Genomic DNA, 24671 nt, shown 5'->3' with positions numbered 1-24671 from the left:
CCACAACAGTGAGAGGCCCGCGTACCGCAAAAAAAAAAAAAGAGTGTTAAACTTCCTTCCAACACTCTATATAATTATCAACAGTGGGATTTTTTTAAAGCAGAAAGAGAAGGCAGATTAAAAGGCGAAGAAGAAGTAAAGCATTTCCTCCCCTACCAAAGTGATTTGCAATCTGAAACAGCTCTAGTTGAGTGTAGAATGATAACAAGACAAATCAGACTAGGCAAGCATGCTGCCCTTTGTTCAGATAAAAATCTCAAAGGGCCGTGACATAGTAAAAACCTGTACCTGGAGCCACCATCTCATCCTCCCTACCTACCTACTTCCCTTCATTGTACTAACTCCATTTCAGAATGTGTTCCAGATTTTACCTCTTCAATTGTCAATATCCATTTCACAGTGTGCAGTGATATATGCTTCGTGTATTATGGTTGTTTCCATGCAGTCAAAAAGGACAGCCTGGTGTGGGCAAGCAGCACTTCGCTCAGCTCACTCTATACAAATTCAAGCATCCTGCTGATGTCAACGCATGAAGAACCTCTCCCATCTCTGCCTCTCCATTACACTTGAAGAATTAAATGAAAAAGTTACTTTAATAACTAGCGCTTACCCCAACATGAGTGCCAGGCACCATTTTTAAGCTACATGTACCGGACCATTTAATCCTCACAAAATCCCCAAGAGGTAGGCATAATTACCCCCAAATTTACATATGAGAAAATTGAGGACATATTACAGAATTACTAAGGAAGTCCAGAACCATCCTCTGTAAAGATGAAGAATGTATCCTTTTACAACTCTCCCCAGGAAGGTATACATAAAAAAGTGGAAATAAACACAGGTCAGAAAAAAATCTGCTCATCGATACAGAAGGAATGATGCAATCTGAGAATCACCTTTCGTAATCCCTAATGAAGTAATGTCCCTAGGCAATGATTACAATGCATGCTAGAACTAGAACGCTTAGGTGAAAGAAAGTTTGATGGGAACTTCAGAATGGATGCATGAAGCTGTCAACACCTACACCCATCAAGAATTAATCTTATCTCTAAAGGCAGACATGAATGCTATACCCAGGAACACTTGCAAAAACATCAAGTAAATACAACCTGTGGATGCTTGGATTCAGATTCAAGCAAATCAACTGTAGAGAAGCAACTGAGACAATTCAGGGCATCTGAATATGGATATTACATGTTAAGGAATTGTAGTGAGGTAGCATAAAGGCACTGTGGTTTTTTGTTTTTGTTTTTTAAGCCCTTACCTTTTAGATACATGATAAATATTTATAGGAGAAATTTTATATCTGCATCTGCATTTGCTGCAGTACTCCAGCAATAACTGATTCTGAATCATCAATAAATGCTAAATCCAGTGGAAGACTGCTGGAGAAAAGAATATGAGTCTCAATCAAGTTTGTCACTCCATAAATCACTTAATAATTACTAAAGGAAAAAAGGTACATTTATAATGGAGCAATCTGGTGGATATCACCTAAACCAAATAATTGTTTGACATCCCCAACAGTGGGACAAACTGACATCCCTATGTAACATTCCTGCCAACAATGTTTAACCTAATCTCTAATCATGAGAAAGCAGCTAGACAAATTCAAATTGAGGGATTCTCCCGACCAAAGGGCCTGGACTCTTCAAAGTGACACTGTCCTTAATGACAAAGGCTTGAGAACTGCTCTAGATCAAAAAGACTAAACAACAACCAAATACATGAGCCTTGACTGAATAACAGACTGAAGAACTAAAGGATAACACTGGAATAACAAGGTAAATTAGAACACAAATTGAACATTCTATAACTGTATTGTACTGATGTCAAATCTGAGTGTAATGGTCATGCTATGGTTAGGAAGAAAGTCCTTATTCCTATGGTTAGGAAGAAAGTCCTTATTCCTAAGAAAGGCATGTCAACAATGCCTGCAACTCTCAAATGATAAAAAAAGAGCCAATATGGCAAATTAGTGATCTACGTGAAAAGCATACAGGTGTTAACTGAATGGTTCTTATACTGGTAACTCTTCTAAAGGTTTAAAATTTTAAGATAAATACAAAATACTCCAGCAAAAAAAATAAATAAATAAAGGGAAGGGGTGGTGGAGATAAAGCAAGAGTGGTAAATGGTGATAACTGCTGAAACTGGGTGATGGGTACAATATGGAGATTCGTTAAACGAGTCACCTTTACGTATGCTCGAGTCCACATCTTAATTCTCACTTCCATAAAATGAGAAAAACATGTACCTCAAGCCAAATTCATCAAGATAGATTACTAGATAAAAGTCCTGTGGAAAAAAAGTAAGCATTAAACTGTCATATGCTGTCAATTCTTTCAGGAAAGCTTGAAGACGACCTATAAAATAAAAGCCTGCTGAATTGAATGCCATGTTAATATAACCACTCCAAGACCTCTGCACTCATCCCTGCTCTTCTGCCCCCAGTTAATGGCCATGGCTCGCTCCCTCACTTTAGTCTCAGCCTTGCCTGAGCACTATAACGAAAATATAAGGCCACATTTGTCCCCTCATCCTGCTGTTTCTCTTCACAGCATTTGCTAGTTTGTCTCCCTCATTAGAATGTAAGCCCTATGAAAGCTGGAACTTTGTCCTACAGTTTAACCCTCTGTTCCCCAAACACATGGTCGTGCTGGCACCTACTAGGCACTCAAAACAGGTATCCTTCAGTCTAAAGGGACTTTATAGCTCTAATAACAGTACAGTGTACACTGTTTTCTACAGATGCAGTGATCAAAAGTATAGCTTCTAGTTTGAGACTGCCTTTAGGATCCTGACTTGGCCCCTTACTGAGCTGTGTGGTCCCGGGTACCTTTCTGCTTCAGTTTTTTCACGTGTAAAATGGAGATCACACTATCTAACCCTTAAGATGGCTGAATATTCAAGGGGTGGAGGGAATACACACACACACACACACACCCTGCTTAAACCAGCCACTAAGAATTAGGTATTACAAACCATAAGATTTACAGGTCTCGGACATCCAACCAGGTCAACTTGGTGGTTTACCGTCATGTTTTCTGTTCTCATCCTACTTGGCTCCAATTTTATGTTCCTAGAAGAACAGAGGCCAAGAAGTTTCTCATTTTTCCATGAGACTGAGGCCAGAAAATGTAAACACAAGAGTCTTCCTGGTAGACTAGATTCTAATTCTCCCAGGAGGCCAAGTCATAAAATAGAAGATCCTGAAATTGCGATGTTTCCTCAGGCAGATACTTTTGGTTAGAAAATTTTAAAACCTTCTCATCTTCTCCAAGGTTTAGGGAATACAGGATTTTCAAGTAGTAAACAATAGGACCACGAACAGGATAACTTTAACAGAATTTGGAAGGACTGGAAGAAATTATGCCCTGAACTGAACCTAAGAAGTGAACATAAAACTGAGGCATGGTTTTGTAGATTACAAACGCAGCTGGATTTTTCTCTTACATTTCAAAGACAGAACTAGTAGACTGGTATAAAAATCCAGAAAAGTAAGATCAGAAGTGCTTTCCTTGGATGTCAGAAGGTAGGAGATGTTGAAATTATAAGTAGCTTCCAATTATTTCATCCTAATCAGATAAAATATTTAATAAAGGAAATGGTATTAGAAGGAATTTCTTTTCTTCACTTTAATCTCCTTAAACTGAATTTGCATAAAATCCTGGCCCTCAGTCTATACATAAGAATGGCATTCCTGAGACCAATCATGCTACTAGAGTCTGGTGGACTAAAGATCATCCCTGATAGAAACTCAGTGTCTAAGGTTTTCAAGGTAGTATACTTCACAAAACTGCTTTCTCATGTAACTGCCAACAAAACAGAAGGCAAGCAGTATATCAGCACAAAAGAATGACAATCAAAACAACCTACTACTGGGTCATATATTTACTTAATAATGGTTGAAGCAATTTTTTTAAAAGGACACTTAAGTACACCTTCCCTGCAACATACGCCTGGCAAAGACCTTACCGCAAAATTTCGCTTTTTATTCAGCAGCAGAAACTCACCTTGAATCCGAATCAAAACCAGTACTGAACAATGTCTTATATTCATAATTTGCACACAGGACACCTAAGCAACTGAAAACAGGACAGGTATCTGGGACTTTGGTCCTCCATCCTTCTAATACAGGCAAAGACTACACATGGGTCCCCACACGAGGACCTTCCCAGCACCTGAAATCCAAGCTCAGCTATGACCTGACCACCACACAGTCAATGTGTTCTCATACTGAAGTATATCCACAGCAATCTGGCTGTTATAGCTGCACTTGGGTTTCTACACCTGACAAAATTAAAGCGTTATAATAGGCAAGGTAGGTGTCAAGGAGACACTGAAGTCTAAACAAAGACAAAACCAGGAATTTTTTTTTTTTTTTTTTGGCCACGCCACATGGCTTGTGGGATCTTACTTAGTTCCCCGACCAGGGATCGAACCCTCGCCCTCAGCAGTGAAAGCACGGAGTCCTAACCACTGGACTGCCAGGGAATTCAGAACCAGGAATTCTTGATGCTAGGACAGAAGCAGGGAAATGCCACTTTATGAGCACTGGGAGCTCCAGGTCGAGGTTTTAAGTCCCTACTTTCACTTGCAATTCCATTTTTAAGCTCTCATCCACATCAACCTCTACTGAAATGTTCCCAAAGTGGGTAAGGATTCCCTTAACTAGGGCACTGTAATCATAATAAAAATGATGGGGGAGAGGGATGGGAACAAATCAACTATATCCTGGACTTGAAAGGTAGGGAAGAACAAACTGGACCTGAGTTTATTTGCACTTTTGCTGTTATGTATCTGGAGTGAGAGTGGGGAAGTAATAAAGACAAAAAGGGCAAGTCAGTCAAGGTAATGACTTGGCTTCCATTCCATGGAAACATGAAGCCTGACCAAAAATTATAATATTGTATCATCCTCTTGTTCTATCCTCTGACTAGAAGAGCACCTAATTTTTTTCATAGTAATACTATATTCCAAGGATCATGTGTCATATAAACTAATGTGAATTTCACAGATATACCCTGAGCAAAAAAATGTCATTTTCTAGATAAATCTGTCTTTTCCAGGAAGCAGTATTTCAAACCTGTAAGGCTTTAGTACAGTGGGTGTAAACCTTGCTTAAAATAAGCAATCACCCAGACATCTAAAGAAAAAGTGGACTATGAATACCAATTTCTGACAGTTCATACTAAGTCAACGCCTCAGTCTTTGTACAGCTCTCTGAAGTCTGTACGTACACTTAGCCTAAATGGGCATACATAATCCACGAGTCCAGAACTAGAAACTGATACTACTTTTAAGCATGAACATGTCTGCCATTTACTAATTATAAGTCCTACTGTAAATCAATGACCAATTAACTAGATGGTTTCTGTCAATGTGTGAGCAGCAATTTTTGTAACCTAAATGCTAAAAGAGTTCTAAAGGCAATTAAGGATGTCTTTAAAGAACATCTCAAGCCCATCATCTAAATCAGAAATTACAAGGTGGCAGCCATACCTGACCAACAGATACATTTCCTTAGGTCCATGGTGCTTAAATATTTTTAGTTGCGACATCTTAAAAATCAGACTTCCTGTAAAATCTGGATTTCTGGCTAATAGGATAGAAAAGGACAAGCTGGCAAAACCTGGCCCACACTCCCCATGGCAATAATAGACTGTAGTGGTAAGCACCAGCACCACAAGTATGTGTGCACCCACACACATGTACAGACACACACACACACACACACACCCCTACCTTCCCCCCACCCCTAGCAGCTCTACCATTTTACCACAGGCCCACCTAACTCCTTTCAGTCTTGAATTACAACACTCCAAACTATGACAAAATAAGGCTGATTCATACTTACCCAGTTTTTAAAACACCGTAGTCAAAAGAATTCAACATATAACCTTTCCATTTCTTAGGCAACTTTGTTAAACAGCTTTCATTAACTCATGAATATATTTACACTTCACATTGCCATCTCCAAACACAATGAAAATGATTTCAAAGTTAGCAGCATTACTATTCGATCTTCTTGGTCACATTCTTGTTTCTTCATCCACTATTATACGCTCACACACACATATTTCTCAACCCTGCTTCATACAGCACCCAATACCCTACATCACCCAATATTTCATTATGCAGCTTCAGAGTAAAATAATCAGGTAGAAAAAAAGTCACAAATTAAGTCTGAAACAAAGTTGGACTTAAAAAACTGACAGTTAAGTACACATCAATACAATATGTGCATTCTCTTGTAAATGGTCTTATTTTTGACTTGGATCACAGGTACCCCTGGCTTACAAGACAATTATTTAAAAATCAATCAAGCGTGTTAATGAATGTTAACATGTTAATGTTAATGAAACATATACATTCCAGCAACATATGCTATGTTTAAAAAATAATACTGTTGTATTTTAATTCCTTTGTAAGAAAAAAATCTGTACCAATAGGAGTGGAAAAAAATCTCTCAAAATCAACAATTAAAAGGAAAGATGTAGTTTTATAATACATAGCTCCATCAAAAATGAAAAGTAAAATACTAACTGAAGATATCACATAGCAGCAGAAATCAATTAGGCTATGATATATCTGCTCCATGTATTGATTTTACTGAAAAAGGGTCATCCCTAAAGATTTAGCAATTGGCAATTAGCAATCAAACATTTACTGAAGATTAAAATACTAAGTTTTCCATCCACCTGCCTCAAATCACCTGGACACTTAGCCTATCTAAAGTAATTCTTTTCTTTAGATTGTTCCCTGTTCTTCACTTTTCCCAACCTTCTCACTTAAAAAACACATTAAACCTAAGTACTAGTTATACAAGGTCAGATGAGAGAGATGAACACAAAGCCCACTTGCAAACAGTTTAGTTGTTGATGAGGAACCCCACTGCACTCAGACTGGGAAAGGCCAGTAGCTACTGAATAAACGCTGCACATCTGTCTGACAGAGAGGCTGTTCCAAGCAGTGGAGTTCATTCATGGGCTCCCTCACACACACATTCTACGTTTCACGGATGCAGAAGCTAGACCTTGCTTAATTAGCATGCAAGCTATTATGCAGTATGGCTCATGTTCACTAATACAAAAATTTCTGAGCAAGTACTATATTCCAGGTTTGATTCAGTCTTGGATTCTGGTAGCTTACACATAACAAAATTTATCTTTTGGAGTCTCTTCATTAAGAAAGTGGGAATAATGGAAAACTACACAATAAAGTTTGATAACTTGCCTGAGATCACAAAGCTACTTTAATGACATACTGAACACCTACTACCTCTAAGGTCGTGTTACCATTTTATCTTCAAAGACGCTCCAACTGAGGGATCACTCCCGTCTTACAGACAGAAATGAGGATCCAAGAGGGTTAAGACTCCTAGTGTAGGTGCCAGGAACCAAAACCAGGTTCATTGTTTCTAAAGCTCTTTCTGCTGTCCCAGTGTCAGTTCTTTGTTTATTCCAACATAACACAACCAGGATCTTCATTTCGGATCTTAATTTCTTCCATTCATTTAGAAAACAAAAATCGGAGCACTTATTGAAGCAAAAGCCTTTGTATCCAAAACAATCATATACAAAAGTAGTAAGTAAAAAAGGGATTAAGGCTAAAATAGGAAATCAAAAAATCATACATACATAACATTTTATCTACATTTAACACATAAACGTATTTGCCAATCTTAATATGGGGTCAAGCACTTGGAGAATGGGATTGATGATGTGGAGCTCCTTGCTGACCGAAGTTTCTGCTGCTTGATCTAAACTGTACCTATAAATGCATCATCTACAATCTCCATTCCAGTTTCATTAAAGTGGAAAGCTTTAAGAAATCTTGTAAAGCAGTCTACATACAGAATCATCCTGGATTATTGTTATTCTTCCTCCAAAACTTTGGTATTACAGCCATATCTAATTCTACAGCCGTTATTTTAGTGACTCACCTTTATCAAGTTTTTCCAAAGAATCCAACTTGGTTTTCAGGAAAAAAAAAAAAGTTTGCATTCATTTCATCAGTTTACATATTTAAATTATTATAAAAGCAAGATTACCTGCCATGAAAGAGTCTTGGAAACCAACACAACTTCTGATAAGCATACAACTCTCTCAGTGCAAAGTGTACTGACTTGAAAGCAACTTACTAGCACAAGAGGTCAGCATGCTATCTCACATTCAAGAACTGTTTTAGACAGATAGAAGAGGATTCCCCATAAGGCAGCTAAGTGAACATCAACCTTGTGTGCAAAGCAGAGCAGAGGACAGAAATGAAACAGACCTGACCCTCAAGAACATGTAACCTACCAAAGGAGATATGAAACATTCACCAATTAACTGTAATACTAAGTAGAAAGTGGTCCATGTGATAAGACACAGAAACACACCATGCAAGTCCAAAGGAAATATTATACTCATAACAGTGCAGGTCCTCAATATTTGTTTCATGTACCACATGAGTTAAAATGAACTTGAAGCATGTTTTCATGGAGATGATGGGGTAATACAGGAGGGCATTCCAAGAAAAGCAGTGTGACACAGGCACCGAAGGAAATAAAAGGGAATGGTATTTATAGGGATCTACAGCAATTCTCTTTACTTAGTACTATACGAAATGGAGAATGAAAGAAATTGAGAGATGAGGTTTAAAAAAAAAAGACTGGAGTCATATCACAGGTGGCCTTGGATGCCAGACTTCATTAGGAATATCTTTGAAAAAGAGCACATTTCTGAATGTGCTGTAATTTGGCAATGGTGTTGACACAATCAACTGATATGGGACGGTAATGATGTAATCAAAAAGGCATCATTATACAATGCTTTGTGACAATGATTTGTGTTATTTCCTTAAAAATGCATCCCAATTTAATTCTTTCAAAGTACCTCAAGAACTTATATTCTTGCACTCCAAAAAGCATATTTACAGGCATTGATTATCCTCCCCCCAGCAATATGTTAGAGAGACCACCTAAGAAACTGCAAGAATCCAAGCAAGAAACATAAGTAGTTCAGCTAGGGCAGAGAAGAGACTATATGGGATTGAGACTGAAGGAACAAAGAGTTGGATTGGTTCAGCCACATGTGATAGAAAACAGAAGCTACAAACAGAAATAAGTTAGACAAGTTTTGGGGTAGGCAACTCATTAAGTTTGAACCACACTGAGTTTGCAGACCCAAGGGAACATCCAGGAGGCTATAACCAGCACAGAAGAGTACAAAATGCCAGAGTTCTTGACTTGTTACCAAAAAAAAGGCAAACCATATGAAGGTCAAACCACATGAAGGCAAAGGTACAGTATATAAAGAGGAGGGAAAGGAAGGAATCAAAGCAGAAATCTCAGAAAACAGCACTGTAAGAAGCTAAGAGAAATGGTGAACCTAGGAAATCATGTGTCTGTAAATAAGGGATCAGCAATTTTTTTGTAAAGGACCAGATAATAAATATAAACAAATGAATAGGGTTATGTTCCAAAACACCTGCATTTATGGACTCTGATATTTGAACTTCATATAACTTTCATAAAATACTCTTAATTTTTTCCCAACTATTTAAAAATGTAAAATCCTTTCTTAAGCTCACAGACCATACAAATGCAGGTGACAGGTTGGATTTGGCCTGTGAACCATATAGTTTGCCAACTCCTGCTCTAAGTACAACAAGGATAACAGGACTGGATTAACTGTCTTTTTCCGAACTTCTGAGGGTAGTTTTTCCTTTAGATAAATTGAGAACTTACCAAACATTCATTAAATTTGAATGATTTCTTTAAATCTGACTAATTCCTTAAATTTGATTCCCCTAAGAGATTAACTACATGTGTTGGTAACATTCCTTGTTGGTTTAGAACTGCCTTCCACTAAAAAGACGTATTCCTCATCTTGAACAGACAAATTCTACCTGAACTACAAATACAGTGAAGGTACTAGATGAAAAACATTACTTCAGAATTTCCTCAATGCTTTCACACTCAGTTTTCTTTAAAGTGATTTTATAATCTAAAGGTGAGAAGATTCAACAGCAGTCTGCATCTGAAACATGTAGATTCTAAAAAGCAACAAACAGCTGTACTGAATGTGTGAGTCACGAATAACCAAAGAATTTAGTGCAGAATGTCAAACTTCTGACAAGCAGTCTTCATACATACAAACCATGTCTGGTGAGGAAGGATTCCTTACCCCCAAGCCACTCCTTGTACCTTAGCTGTAAGCTCAGGGGCAGGAACAGGACTCCTTCTTCAATCACTTGCTGCGGCAATAAGCTGTAACCCAAGAAAACTTTAGTACCAAGTGAAAGTACAACATTGCCCACAAGGCTCAAGTCTTTCGTTACTGGATAACTATTTTAAGTTGCCTGATTTCAAGTAGACAAAACACAAAGGGTGATTATTAAAGATACAAGCTAAGCTGTTAAGGGAGGGCTCACAGAAGGAAAAAGAGACTAACTTAGCCATCTGACAACTAGAACAAATATGTTTCCATTTGAACTTCTGTCTGCCACCAACTGACAACAAAAGTATCACTAGCTCCTAGTTATCAAATGTTGCCAAGCAAGTCAAGCTACAATGACATACGGTTGGCCAGTTCCATACTTGAGTTCATTATTAGACCCTATGCCTACAAAAAGTATCTAAAATGCAAACATTTTGTAGCAATTACTTTCACAAGATCCTAAACTTGGGACACAACTCTAGAGCACACAACTTTTGCCAGGTTTTCTAACCCAAAAGGCTTGACTGAGGAGAAATAGAAGAGACTCTTCACTGCATTATCAGAAAACCTACTGCTTTGCACAGTTTTAGGAATATCACTACACTCCTATTTCTAAACTTATAAAACCCAAGTCATAAATTAAACTCAGTACATCGTAGAACTCTTTACTTACAAAGAACTAATTCAATGTTATCGTAAAATTTAAAATATAATCTGATTTTCAATGAAATTAAAAATGAAGGATATTAAACATAAAATAACTTGTGAAATCTCTTTTAATGAAAAAGAATTTGATTTCCAAAGTAGCTATCTACTTTTATTCTTATTTGAAAAATTATGCCAGAGGATATATAAATGCTATTTTATTGTACATACCTATATTCACTTAGAATTAAACTAATTATTATTTAAACCATTAACCTTTAATTCTTCATGTAAAAATTCCTAAGTAGAAATGAGAAGACTTCAGGAAAAAATATTTTCCCAGGGCTTTCACAACTCTAAATATGCCAATTGTGATCATCCTCTGGGCAAACGTGCTAAGACATGATAAAGTGTTCCTAAACTAAGTAACCAAAATATATAAATGTCCTGCATAGATCTTTTTTTAACCTCAAAATTCCTCTTCCTGAGCCTATCCCAAACGTAAAAATTTTCTACGAAGTTCACACAGCTTTTCAACACAGTGTGTGGCTTTAAAATTCAAAAATTGTCTTTTCAATCTATCTTTTACCTAGCTGAAATGAAATACCAATGTGTTAAATCAAATTTCAAAGTGAAATCAAAGGACAAGCCATTTCTCAAACTCTCAGGGGACCTCAGAATTCAGTGTCATATCTCACCTACCAAATGCATGACCCCTCCTCCTCTATCTACCTAAACATTCCCACTGCAAGAGGTCAGGGTAGAGGTGGAGAGAAAACTCACCATCTCACAGGCAATTCGTTACTTTTTCAGTTGTTAGAAAAGGTTTTCCATATGCTGAATTGAGACTGCCTGGAACCCTGCAGCTTGTGATCTTTCTTCTACAGCTATGTCCTTCCATACTACAGCCTTGAAAACCGTGTTTGCCAGAAAGGAATAAAACTCTTACGATGCTGACCGATGACAAGACTTTTCAATACCTTTTTATTCTGGAGACACGTCTACCTAACAATCTACAACTGGTCTAAGCAACCACCTTTTCAAATGGCTTTAGTCATCACCTTTAAAAGTCTGGTTTCACAACATCCATTACTCTACTGCATCAACTTTCAGAATTAACCACATTTATCTACTTTTCACGCTAAATTAAAAACAGGGGGAATACAGAAAGACAACTTTACATACACACGTTTTAATAAAATTCAAGCTAAATGGTACCTGCAAATAAATTTCTTCTTGGGAGGGCTGGTATCTACATTCGTTAGTACACAAACTTGAAAGCGCAACACAAGCAGCGATTCATTATAATGGACTTCCAATTGCAAACTGAGAAAAAGATAGAACTGAAACTTCTAAGTGACTAACACACAATTGTATGTAGTTCAATAAAGATTCATTCTATATACTACACCCTGAAATCTTCCAATGGGGACTCCCACGAGAGTCTGTGCTACAGTGCAGTGGGTCTTTAACACAAGAAATGCTGTGAGAGCCTCAACACAGTACCTGCATCTAAAGTTTTAAATCTCTTCTATGCTCAGTTTTCACCATAAAGAGAGGAGGAATGCTCTTCAGGCCTACAGAGTACCACAAAAAAGAAACAGGAAAACCTCTCTGGGAATCCAAGAAAAGACTGCAACTTCCACATCTTTTACAAGAGTTGTCTAACATTAGAATATTTCCTCAATTCCAAGATACATAAATGATCTGAGGAAGGTGGGAAAGGAAAATAAGTCATCAAGGGGTACACTAAGAGGTATACATTTCAGAATCTAAAAATATAAAAGATATGCGTCTTAAAGTTGAGGAGTTACATAGAATAGGCTACCTGCAAGCGGACCTGCAAACCACTGCATATTAGAAGGAAGGCTTCCCCAAAGCCTGTCAGAGATATACAAGCTCATGGTGGCATTTTTCATTCATTTCCCCCAAAGTATGGATCTTATTTTAGGATCCAATTTCCCCAAATGGAAAGCAAGCAAAACTGTTCAAAACCAGTAAGTCTTTGTGTTTGTTACCCATTGACAACCTACTCAAAAACAGGTTTTATGAACAATACAAAAAGAGAAATTTTTTGTTGTTTAATCTTACTTTATTTAGGTCAAGGATCTCTTCAACACAACTTCATCATTGTTACAATGTCCTTATCTGTAGCCATGGAGGCCTCCGCCTCCAGGGAGGAGTTCACCTTGATTATTTGCAAAGGGCCCCTGCCCAACCTCACCAGGATTTCAAGGAAGGTTAATTGAATTATTATTTTAAATACACTGTACTATGTGGCTTATCTGAACTGGAGTAAAAAATGTATGATCCACACCAAAGACTGTGAATCCTGGTTGTTACAGGATACAAAAAAAAAAAAAGGAACACAGAGGAAATACATTTAACTAACATACTTGAAGCTCTGTTGACAAATGTACAGTACTTGGCAGCTATGCTAAAGACAAAGAAGAGTTCTGAATTTTCATTCCAAAGGTTTATGGAATGAACAAATACTATGTCTATACGTTGACTCAAATACATTGACTGTTTAATGATACTTGTTTTCTCCCTAAAACAAGGTGAAACAAAAGAAATTTCAGTATCTCCATTTCCCAGGTTCTGATAGCTCCTAAAACGCATAACTTAAAGGGAGGACTTAAACTGCCACATAATTTTAAATGTTTCCTTTTTAATACTGTGCTTTTCTTTTCTTCATTGTTCCCATTCTCTTTAAGCAGTGCATTTCAGTATAGAGAGAAGAGGGCCAAGAAAGGGGCAATACTCAGGAGGCTAAACAATGCAATCTTACCCTCCCCCAAATTCAGGGAGAACAAGCTTGGGGACACAATGGCATGCCTGACCAGACTCTCCAGACCTGATCGAGAGACACTGGTGTCTTTTCCACTTTACAGTGTGCAAAGAACGGAACGATTTTCTAATGCTCTGTGATTGGCAGCGTTTCAACAGCGCTTGGACCAAGACCCCAGGCTTAACTTCCTAACAGCTCCTTTTCAAAACTGACCCAAAACATGGAATGTGCCCAAGCCTCTGGCGCTGTAGGAAGCTATCTTCCCAAAGTTCGAACATCGAATTATTATCATTTTTATTATTATACCTGGAAGGGAAGGGGGGGAGGAAAAAAAGCACACACCACACTCTACGTTACCGAATTCACGGAAGAATGGGGATTTCGGCGACGGCTTGAGGAGTACCTGACCCAGAACAGAGAACGAAGAGCTGCCTCCGGGCCGCGGGTCCCTGTCCTCGGCCACAGCGTTACCTGGAGTGAACGGACTGCAGGATCGCTTAACATCCCTCCAAACCTGAAATCCTCTACCTCAAGAGCAATCAAAAGCAGAGGGAGCCAAATTTCTTCCGGAAGGCGCAAAAAAGGCCACAACTTGGATGAATGAAACTGGGCTAAGGGCACCCGGAGCAGGGCTGTCGCTGAAGTCAGAAAACGAGAAGTCAAAGATTTTTTTTTTGACGTGAGAGCCGGTTCTACGCGACCGTGGTCCAGACAATCGCACAAACACGCTTTGGAGAAGGTTTTATTGAGCGCGGACAGTTCCGGGGCGGCCGGCGGAGGCGAGGCGGAGGCGGGTGGGCGGCGGAGCTGGGCCGGAGCGGGCGGCAGCGGCGGGGCCGGCGACGAGGCAGCTTCGCGACGGCGGGCGCGGGACCCGGGCCGGGGTCGGGCGCTGGCGCTTGTCCTCCCGCGGACCTTCCACTGGACTCCCGCGGGCCGCCCCGCCCCCCGTCCCCCGCCCGCCCGCCAGCCAGACCGCCCGGCGGCCGCGTGCGAGGCACACCCTCCCGCGGCCGCGCGCACGCGGCCTCGCCGGGCCGGCCGGCCCCACGCGCCCCCTCAGCGCGGACGCCCGCCGCCCGCAGCCCGCGGCCCCGGCCCCCTCCGGCCGCGCGGGGAGGGCGGGGAGGGCGGGGGGCGGCGGCCTAGCGGCTGCGAGGGCGCCCGCGCGGGAAGGCGGGTTCTGAGGGGAAGGTCACTTACCCGCTGCATGGCTTTCAGGATCAAAGCCAGCTCGTAGCGGGGCATGCCCGAACACGCAGCTCTCGGCTCCGAACCGAGCCGGCTCCCGGGACGCAGGAGGGCGGGGACCGCACGGACCGGACAGGATGCTGGGCCGGAAAGCTCCCAGGCGGCGAAAGCACACTCCGGCCGAGCGAGCCCGGGCTTTAAGGCTCTGGCAGCTGCGCAGACGGGGCGCCACGCCCCCTCAGCGAGCCACGCCCCCGTAGGCCAAGCCACGCCCCCTCTGTAAGGCGGCTGCGCCGCCCCCCTCCACAGCCGCGCTCCCCGCCGCCCGCGGTCCCCGCCGGACCCCCCACCTTGGCCCCGCAGGTGCTGCGCGGGGGGAGGCACCGCGGGTTCGGCCGGGAACCTCCAGCGCCAGCCGCACGCCCCCTCCAACCCTGCCGCCGCCGCTGCCGCCGCGCTTGCTACGTACAGTTCTCGAACCAGCTGGAACTTTCCATGCCTTCCGTCTCATCCTGGGCGGCGGGCGAGCCTGCGCCCCCGTGTGCGCGTGCGCTGCGGTGCGGTCTGGCCCGTGCGCGCGCCCCTACCCCGCGACTTATCGGCGTGAGGGGCCTCCTCCGTGGCTGCGCTGCTCCGTGCGGGATCTCGGCCGGACCAGGGGCTCTCTCCGCCCCCGGCCGCGCACCTGGGTTCCGGAATGTTCCCGCTTATGTCTGCGTCCCCCACCCGCACTCCGCGGGGGATACAGGGGCTGGGGGGCCGGCTACCCCTCGCGCCCTTGCCCACAGCTCTCCGTTCCAGTGCGGCTGCTGGCGCGGCTTCCCGGGGCCCCTTCTGCGGCGAAGTGGGCGCCAGGCGCAGGCAGTGGGCCGCCGGGTTCGGATCGTGCCCGTCCCTCGCCGGCTGCCTGACCTTGGGCAGGCTCCTACAAAAAGGGGATGCGAAGGGCACCTACTTCCCAGGGCTGTGATGCCTTTGAGTGAGTTGATGCTCTTAAACCGCTGAGAACGATGCCTGCACAGACCGGCATTTGTTATTCTATGAGCACGGCCTGACCCACGTGCTGTTGCTAAGGATAGGCTAAGACTTTGGCGCAAATGTTTACTGGGCGTTCATTTAGAGAACCAGCTGAATGCTTGGAAAGCCACTTAGTAACTGTCCAGGATCGTGCGTGCCCTGGAAGGAGTGGAGCCTCATCCTGTGTACCCCTTACCCCCTCAAGCACGAACGCAGAGGTCACCTCCCTCCAGCCGTTGGCAGTACTCTCCCTGACAGGAGTTGTACTAAATGCATTTGTCTCCAGCTGCACTCTTTAGAGTCGGAGTCCCCTGCAACTGTAGCCTCTGCCCATGCTTGCCCCATTAAAATGGTCCGTAGGCGAAATGTTTGTCAACTTTTAAGTGCTTTAATAATAGGTAAAACTTACTGAGCACTAACAATGGATCAGGCACCACGCTACGATTTTTACATTGCAATGAGGCAAGAACTATTCTTAACCCCACTTTAGGGATTTAGAAATACAGACACGCAAAGGTTATGATAGTAACAGAGACAAAGTTTGCATCCAGACTATGGAGACTGAGCTCATACTCTTATTCAGTAGACGTGCTCTGTGTGAACCAAGAACGAGTCCCTTTGTCACCTTATCCAGACACCTTTCTATTTCTCATCCCCAACCTCCCATCCATCACCAGAGATGAGGATGGTTTGAACACAAACTCTTCTGTGATACCTGGATTTTAACATTTTCCTTTCGTGGACTACACCACACATATTCTTCCAAAGAGAAACCATAGAAGTATTAATACAAATTACCTGGTTAGTGTAATTTCGCCTTTGGATATAAAGAGTAGAATATTGTAAATAAATAAAATAAGGAAGTAAGGAATTTTCTGGACCTTCAGAAGTGAGTTACAGGTTTCCCAGGATGGTCCCTACTTCAACTGTCCCTCCTGTTATCAATCATATGTCCCCGTTTGAATGAGAACATGTGGACCCCAAAGGAATATGCTGAGCCAAAGACCAGGGCAATACCAAGAGCTGACTTCAGCTTTTAGCATTCCACCTAGGAAGCACCACAGTTTCCCCCAGTGCCCAGGGGTGAGTGAGAATGTGGCTGCTGCTTCTCCTCCTCCCTCTAACCTGAGAAGTAGCATAAGGAAATTAGCCTGATTGCCTAATGCTTCAACACAGTCAGCACCCCCAACTCTCCCAAGCTGGTGGCTGCCTGAGGGCTCATTCCATTTCTTCTGAAAAGGAGAAAATGGAACATTGTACTCCTTTGATTATTTGAAATGCTGATTAAAACAGGCCTTCTGCAGCGAAACTTGTAAATAAGGAAGTATCCCATGTTCAGTAGCTGTTTACTGTTCCATCTTTTGTTGTTGTTAATAAACTTTACACCCCTTCAATTTTTTTTTTTTTTAAGCACAGCTGCAGAATGCTGGCGGGATCATTTTAAAATAATAATAAAATCATAGAGAATGCTGCTGCGAATTTAGTGTCTTCCTACTGTAACTATAAATGTAAATTCACCAAAAAAGATTTTTGTGCAATGTATAGTCATCATTTAGAATTATAAAATATTTCTTCAGTATCCATGTATAAATTTTAAGATTGCTCTGATGCTTAAGAATAAGCTTAACCAAAAAGGTGAAATGTCTGTATACTGAAAACTACAAAACACTGATGAAACAAATTAAAGCAGACACAAATAAATGGAAAGATATCCATGTTCATGGGTTGGAAGAATTAATATTGTTAAAATGCCAATAGTTCCCAAAGCAATCTACAGATTCAGTGCAATCCCTGTCAAAATCTCAATGACAATTTTTAGAGAACTTCTTTAAAAGAATCCTAAAATTCATGTGGAATTTCAAAAAAAACGCTGAATAGCCAAAGCAATTTTGAGCAAGAAGAACAAAGCTGGAGGCATTATAATTCCTGATTTCAAACTGTATTACAAAGTTATAGTACTCAAAATGGTACTAGCATAAAAACAGACATACAGACCAATGGAACAGAATAGAGAGCACAGAAATAAACCCACACATATGAGATCAATGGATGATTTTCAACAAGGGTCTAAAAATACACAATGGGAAAAGGATAGTCTCTTAACATATAGTGCCAGAAAAACAGGATATTCACTTGCAAAAGAATAAAATTGGACTTGTCTTACACCACACACACACACACACACACACACACACACACACACACACACAAATCAACTCAAAATAGGTTAAAGATGTATATATAAGACTTGAAACCATAAAACTCCTAGAAGAAAACATAGGGAAGAAGCTCCTTGACATTGGCCTTGGTAATAATTTCTTGGATATGACACCAAGAGCAAAGATAGACAAATGGGATTGCATTAAACTAAAAAGCCTCTGCACAGCAAAGGAAATAATCAACAAAATGAAAAAGAAACCTACAGAATGGGAGCAAATATTTGCAAACTATATATCTAATAAGGTGTTAATATCCAAATATATAAGAAACTCATACTATTCACAGCACTAAATAAATAAATAATAACCTGATTTTAAAATGGGCAAAGGAACTTAACAGACATTTCTCAGCAGAAGGCACGCAAATGACCAACAAGTACATGAAGAGGAGCTTGACATCACTAATCATCTAGGAAATGCAAATCAAAGCCGCATTGAGATATCACCTCACACCCGTTAGAATAACTATTACCGAAAAGTCAAGAGACAACAGGTATCGCGAGGGTGTGGAGAAAAGGGAAACCTGTACACTATTGGTGAGAATGTAAATTGGTGCAGCCACTATAGAAAACGGTATGGAGGCTCCTCAAGAGATTAAAAATAAAACTCCCATATGATCCAGCAATCCTTCTTCTGAGTATATATCTAAAGGAATGAAATCAAGATGTTAATGAGATATCTGCACTCCCATGTTCATTGTAGCATTATTCATAACAGCCAAGACAGGAAAGCAGTCTAAATGTCCATGAGTGGATAAAGAAGATGTGGTAAATGGGACATTATTCAGCCTTTAAAAAGAAGGAAATGTTGCCATTTGTGACAACATGGGTGAACCTGGAGGACGTTATGAAAGTGAAATAATCCAGACACAGAAAGACAAGTACTATATGATACCACTCATATGAGGCATCTAAAATAGTTCAACGCATAGAAGCAGAGAGTAGAATGGTGATTGGGAGGACCTGGGAGAAGCAGGGGAAAGAGGAGGTATTAGTTAGTCAAAGAACACAGTTTCAGTTCTACAAGAAAAAAAAAATTACTCTGTAATTTAGAGTCTCCTAAAGATTTGATATGGTATACATTTAAGATTTGATTAGCCAGAAATTATAATACATTTTCAAGTAAGTTTTTATGAGAGGGAATAGAAAAGAAAAAATAAGAAGTCAAAATCTGATCCTATTTCAAAAAAGTAACCTCAGCTTATGCCCTACATAAGTTTAATCACGTTTACCCTTTTATTTTATATTACAGTATAATGAGGCTTGACCTTGAGTCACACTAGATCATTAATTCTCAAAGATATCTCAAAGAGTCCTGTATCTCTAAATACAACCCTCAGAAAGTGAAGAAATGTGAATGTTTTCAATCAACGGAGAAAATAATCCCACGGTGGAATCAAGTCATATTTAAGGCTGTCAATCATCACTCTCATCAGCCTATCATCTTCTTGCTGATGAAAGGGAGCCACCATTTCTGGCAAATGTGAGCTCCCCATCCTGTATCTCACTTCACTAAGACCTGAGATTGTTCCATCGCTAATTGCTCCCAGAACATGGACCTGTAAAATCCTGTTTCTCTGCCTGGCTGCTCAGTACGTACCTTTGTTCCTCATCCGATGGCCCACACCCAAGTGACAACATTTCACGCTTATTTTGTTTTTAAATGATTTACCAGTATACCGGTGGTAATTCCTAAACCCCCTACCCACAGCCTTGCCCACCCTTTTAGATCCTTTCAGCCTTGTTGATTTGCCTGTGATTCTTTCTGTCTTCTCAGCAAGCCTCTAAGAAATATCTAGGCTAATCTTTACCTCTCTCACCCCGTCAGCTTGCATGTGCTATTGGTTGTGTGCCTTGCAGAATGAAATCCTGTGTGCTACATATGTTGTTAGGTCAGGCATTTGGGGAGTTCCCTAAACATCTTCCTCTCTTTTAATTCCCCAATTTCCAAGTTTTGTTTGTTTGGTTTTTTTTGCGGTATGCGGGCCTGTCCCGTTGCGGAGTACAGGCTCTGGACGCGCAGGCTCAGCGGCCATGGCTCACGGGCCCAGCCGCTCCGCGGCATGTGGGATCTTCCCGGACCAGGGCACGAACCCGTATGCCCTGCATCAGCAGGCGGACTCTCAACCACTGCGCCACCAGGGAAGCCCCCAAGTTATTTTTTTAATCTTGAAAAAATAAGGGTTTTTTGGGGGGGTGGGGGGGGGTGCAGCTCAAATTTGGGCTCCACTTATAAGAAAAAAAAGAAGATAAAGCAAAGTTTGCCTAAAATGGAATGTTCTCTTACTTGCACCCTTGCCTACCCTCGCCTGCAAATAAATTATGGGATGTTTGTGGGAGATGTTCTCCTTACCACAATATCTTATTTTTTAGGAAAGAAATGCTTAATGTATTTTTTAACTTTATGACTTTAAAAAGACAAAATACTTTCTGCATCTCCACTTATTGAAGCAGTTAGTTTTTCTTCTAACATTATTGTGAAGTATCCCCAACTGCCTATTGCAGGCCCAGAATTGTTCTTTTTTTTTTAACATCTTTATTGGAGTATAATTGCTTTACTTTCTGCTTTATAACAAAGTGAATCAGCTATACATATACGTATATCCCCATATCTCCTCCCTCTTGCATCTCCCTCCCACCCTCCATATCCCACCCTTTAGGTGGTCACAAACTACTGAGCAGATCTCCCTGTGCTATGCAGATGCTTCCCACTAGCTATCTATTTTACATTTCGTAGTATATATAAGTCCATGCCCTCTCTCACATCGTCCCAGCTTACCCTTTACCCTCCCTGTATCCTCAAGTCCATCCTCTACATCTGTGTCTTTATTCCTGTCCTGCCCATAGGTTCTTCAGAACCACTTTTTTTCTTTTTTTTTTTTTTTAGATTCCATATACATGTGTTAGCATACGGTATTTGTTTTTCTCTTTCTGACTTACTTCACTCTGTATGACACACTCTAGATCCATCCACCTCACTACAAATAACTCAATTTCGTTTCTTTTTATGGCTGAGTAATACTCCATTGTATAAATGTGCCACATCTTCTTTATCCATTCATCTGTCGATGGACACTTAGGTTGCTTCCATGTCCTGGCTATTGTAAATAGAGTTGCAGTGAACACTGTGGTACATAATTCTTTTTGAATTATGGTTTTCTCAGGGTATATGCCCAGTAGTGGGATTGCTGGGTCATATGGTAGTTCTATTTTTAGTTTTTTAAGGCACATCCATACTGTTCTCCATAGTGGCTGTATCAATTTACATTCCCACCAACAGTGTAAGAGAGTTCCCTTTTCTCCACACCCTCTCCAGCATTTATTGTTTGTAGAGTTTTTGATGATGGCCATTCTGACCAGTGTGAGGTAATACCTCATTGTAGTTTTGATTTGCTTTTCTCTAATGATTAGTAATGTTGAGCATTCTTTCATGTGTTTGTTGGCAATCTGTATGTATTCTTTGGAGAAACGTCTATTTAGGTTTTCTGCCCATTTTTGGACTGGGTTTTTTGCCTGTTGGATATTGAGCTGCATGAGCTGCTTGTATATTTTGGAGATTAATCCTTTGTCAGTTGCTTCGTTTGCAAATATTTTCTCCCATTCTGAGGGTTGTCTTTTCATCTTGTTTAAGTTGTCCTTTGCTGTGCAAAAGCTTTTAAGTTTCATTAGGTCCCTTTTGTTTATTTTTGTTATTATTTCCATTTCTCTAGGAGGTAGGTCCAAAAGGATCTTTCTGTGATTTATGTCATAGAGTGTTCTGCCTATGTTTTCCTCTAAGAGTTTTATAGTGTCTAGCTTTATATTTAGGTCTTTAAAACATTTTGAGGGCTTCCCTGGTGGCGCAGTGGTTGAGAGTCCGCCTGCCGATGCAGGGGACATGAGTTCGTGCCCCGGTCTGGGAGGATCCCACGTGCTGCGGAGTGGCTGGGCCCGTGAGCCATGGCCGCTGAGCCTGTGCGTCCGGAGCCTGTGGTCAGCAGCAGGAGAGGCCACAGCAGTGAGGGGCCCGCATACCGCAAAAACAAAAACAGAAACAAACAAAAAAACATTTTGAGTTTATTTTTCTGTATGGTGTTAGGGAGTGTTCTAATTTCATTCCTTTACATGTAGCTGTCCAGTTTTCCCAGCACCACTTATTGAAGAGGCTGGCTTTTCTCCATTGTATATTCTTGCTTCCTTTATCAAAAATAAGGTGACCATATGTGTGTGGGTTTATCTCTGAACTTTCAATCCTGTTCCATTGATCTATATTTCTGTTTTTGTGCCAGTACCATACTGTCTTGATCTGTAGCTTTGGAGTATAGTCTGAAGTCCAGAAGCTTGATTCCTCCAGCTTCATTTTTCTTTCTCAAGATTGCTTTAGCTATTCGGGTCTTTTGTGTTTCCATACAAATTGTAAAAGTCTTTGTTCTAGTTCTGTGAAAAATGCCATTGATAGTTTGACAGGGATTGCATTGAATCTGTAGATTGTTTTGGGTAATATAGTCATTTTCACAATGTTGATTCTTCTAATCCAAGAACACGGTATATCTCTCCATCCGTTTGTATCATCTTTCATTTCTTTCATCAGTGTCTTATAGTTTTCTGCATACAGGTCTTTTGTCTCCTTAGGTAGGTTTATTCCTAGGTATTTTATTCTTTTTGGAGCAATGGTAAATGGGAGTGTTTCCGTAATTTCTCTTTCAGATTTTTCATCATTAGTGTATAGAAATGCAAGAGATTTCTGTGCATTAATTGTGTGTCCTGCTACTTTACCAAATTCATTGATTAGCTCTAATAGTCTTCTGGTAGCATTTTTAGGATACGCTATGTATAGTATCATATCATCTGCAAACAGTGACAGCTTTACTTCTTCTTTTCCAATTTGTATTCCTTTTATTTCTTTTTTGTCTCTGATTGCTGTGGCTAAAACTTCCAAAACTATGTTGAGTAATAGTGGTGAGCGTGGACAACCTTGTCTTGTTCCTGATCTTAGAGGAAATGGTTTCAGTTCTTCACCATTGAGAACGTTGTTGGCTGTGGTTTTGTCATATATGGCCTTTATTATGTTGAGATAAGTTCCCTCTATGCCTACTTTCTGGAGGGTTTTTATCATAAATCGGTGTTGAATTTTGTCAAAAGCTTTTTTTGCTTCTATTGAGATGATCATATGGTTTTTCTCCTTCAATTTGTTAATATGGTTTACCACATTGATTGATTTACGTATATTGAAGAATCCTTGCCTTCCTGGGATAAACCTCACTTGATCATGGTGTATGATCCTTTTAATGTGCTGTTGGATTCTGTTTGCTAGTGTTTTGTTGAGGATTTTTACAGCTATGTTCATCAGTGATATTGGCCTGTAGTTTTCTTTCTGTGTGACATCTTTGTCTGGTTTTGGTATCAGGGTGATGGTGGCTTCGTAGAATGAGTTGGGGAGTGCTCCTCCCTCTGATATATTTTGGAAGGGTTTAAGAAGGAAAGGTGTTAGCTCTTCTCTAAATGTTTGACAGAATTCACCTGTGAATCCATCTGGTCCTGGGCTTTTGTTTGTTGGAAGGTTTTTAATCACAGTCTCAATTTCAATGCTTGTGGTTGCTCTGTTCATATTTTCTATTTCTTCCTGATTCAGTCTTGGAAGGTTGTGCTTTTCTAAGAATTTGTCTATTTCTTCCAGGTTGTCCATTTATTGGCATGTAGTTGCTTGTAGTAATCTCTCATGATCCTTTGTATTTCTGCAGTGTCAGTTGTTACTTCTCCTTTTTCATTTCTAATTCTATTGATTTGAGTCTTCTCCCTTTTTTTCTTCATGAGTCTGGCTAATGGTTTATCAATTTTGTTTATTTTCTCAAACAACCAGCTTTTAGTTTTATTGATCTTTGCTATTGTTTCCTTCATTTCTTTTTCATTTATGTCTGATCTGATCTTCATGATTTCTTTCCTTCTGTTAACTTTGGGATATTTTTGTCCTACTTTCTCTAATTGCTTTAGGTGTAAGGTTAGGTTGTTTATTTGAGACATTTCTTATTTCTTGAGGTAGGATTGTATTGCTATAAACTTCCCTCTTAGAATTGCTCTTGCTGCATCCCATAGGTTTTGGGTCATCATGTTTACATTGTCATTTGTTTCTAGGAATTTTTAAATTTCCTCTTTGATTTCTTCAGTGATCTCTGTTATTTAGTAGTGTATTGTTTAGCCTCCATGTGCTTGTATTTTTTACAGATTTTTTTCCTGTAATTGATATCTAGCCTCATAGCGTTGTGATCAGAAAAGATACTTGATATGATTTCAATTTTCTTAAATTTACCAAGGCTTGATTTGTGACCCAAGATATGATCTATCCTGGAGAATGTTCCATGAGCACTTGAGAAGAAAGTGTATTTTGTTGTTTTTGGATGGAATGTCCTGTAAATATCAATTAAGTCCATCTGGTTTAATGTATCATTTAAAGCTTGTGTTTCCTTATTTATTTTCATTTTGGATGATCTGTCCATTGGTGAAAGTGGGGTGTTATATTTCCCTACTATGATTGTGTTACTGTCGATTTCCTCTTTTATGACTGTTAGCATTTGCCTTATGTATTGAGGTGCTCCTCTTTTGGGTGCATAAATATTTACAATTG

General features: G+C 40.5%; 2 protein-coding genes across 6 annotated transcripts in view; both read right to left on the bottom strand.

Annotated features, from left to right (window-relative positions):
• The window catches only part of SLC5A3 (solute carrier family 5 member 3), a 33772-nt gene extending 18786 nt beyond the window's left edge, over positions 1–14986 (bottom strand). Inside the window, exons 1-2 of one of the 5 annotated variants that reach the window (XM_073804464.1) lie at positions 1265–10843; positions 372–565 (exon numbers count right to left, since the gene is read on the bottom strand). The gene's annotated coding sequence lies outside the window, so the exon portion shown is untranslated. Of the gene's footprint in view, positions 1–371; positions 10844–14001; positions 14111–14847 lie in introns of those variants that run through there. The other 4 variants (XM_019922813.3, XM_019922814.3, XM_073804463.1 and 1 more) reach the window with 4 other exon arrangements.
• The window catches only part of MRPS6 (mitochondrial ribosomal protein S6), a 66048-nt gene extending 50708 nt beyond the window's left edge, over positions 1–15340 (bottom strand). The window contains exons 1-2 of the mRNA XM_073804465.1: positions 15186–15340; positions 14848–15047 (exon numbers count right to left, since the gene is read on the bottom strand). Coding sequence (XP_073660566.1) covers positions 14848–14892 — 45 coding nt within the window. The 5' untranslated portion in view covers positions 14893–15047; positions 15186–15340. The remainder of the gene's footprint in view (positions 1–14847; positions 15048–15185) is intronic.
• Positions 15341–24671: the final 9331 nt, after the last annotated feature.

The sequence above is a fragment of the Tursiops truncatus genome, chromosome 4 (genome assembly GCF_011762595.2).
Source record: "Tursiops truncatus isolate mTurTru1 chromosome 4, mTurTru1.mat.Y, whole genome shotgun sequence".
In the NCBI taxonomy this organism is placed as follows: Eukaryota; Metazoa; Chordata; class Mammalia; order Artiodactyla; family Delphinidae; genus Tursiops; species Tursiops truncatus.
Note: the sequence above shows the minus strand (reverse complement) of the source record. Positions and strands in the feature narration are given on the sequence as shown.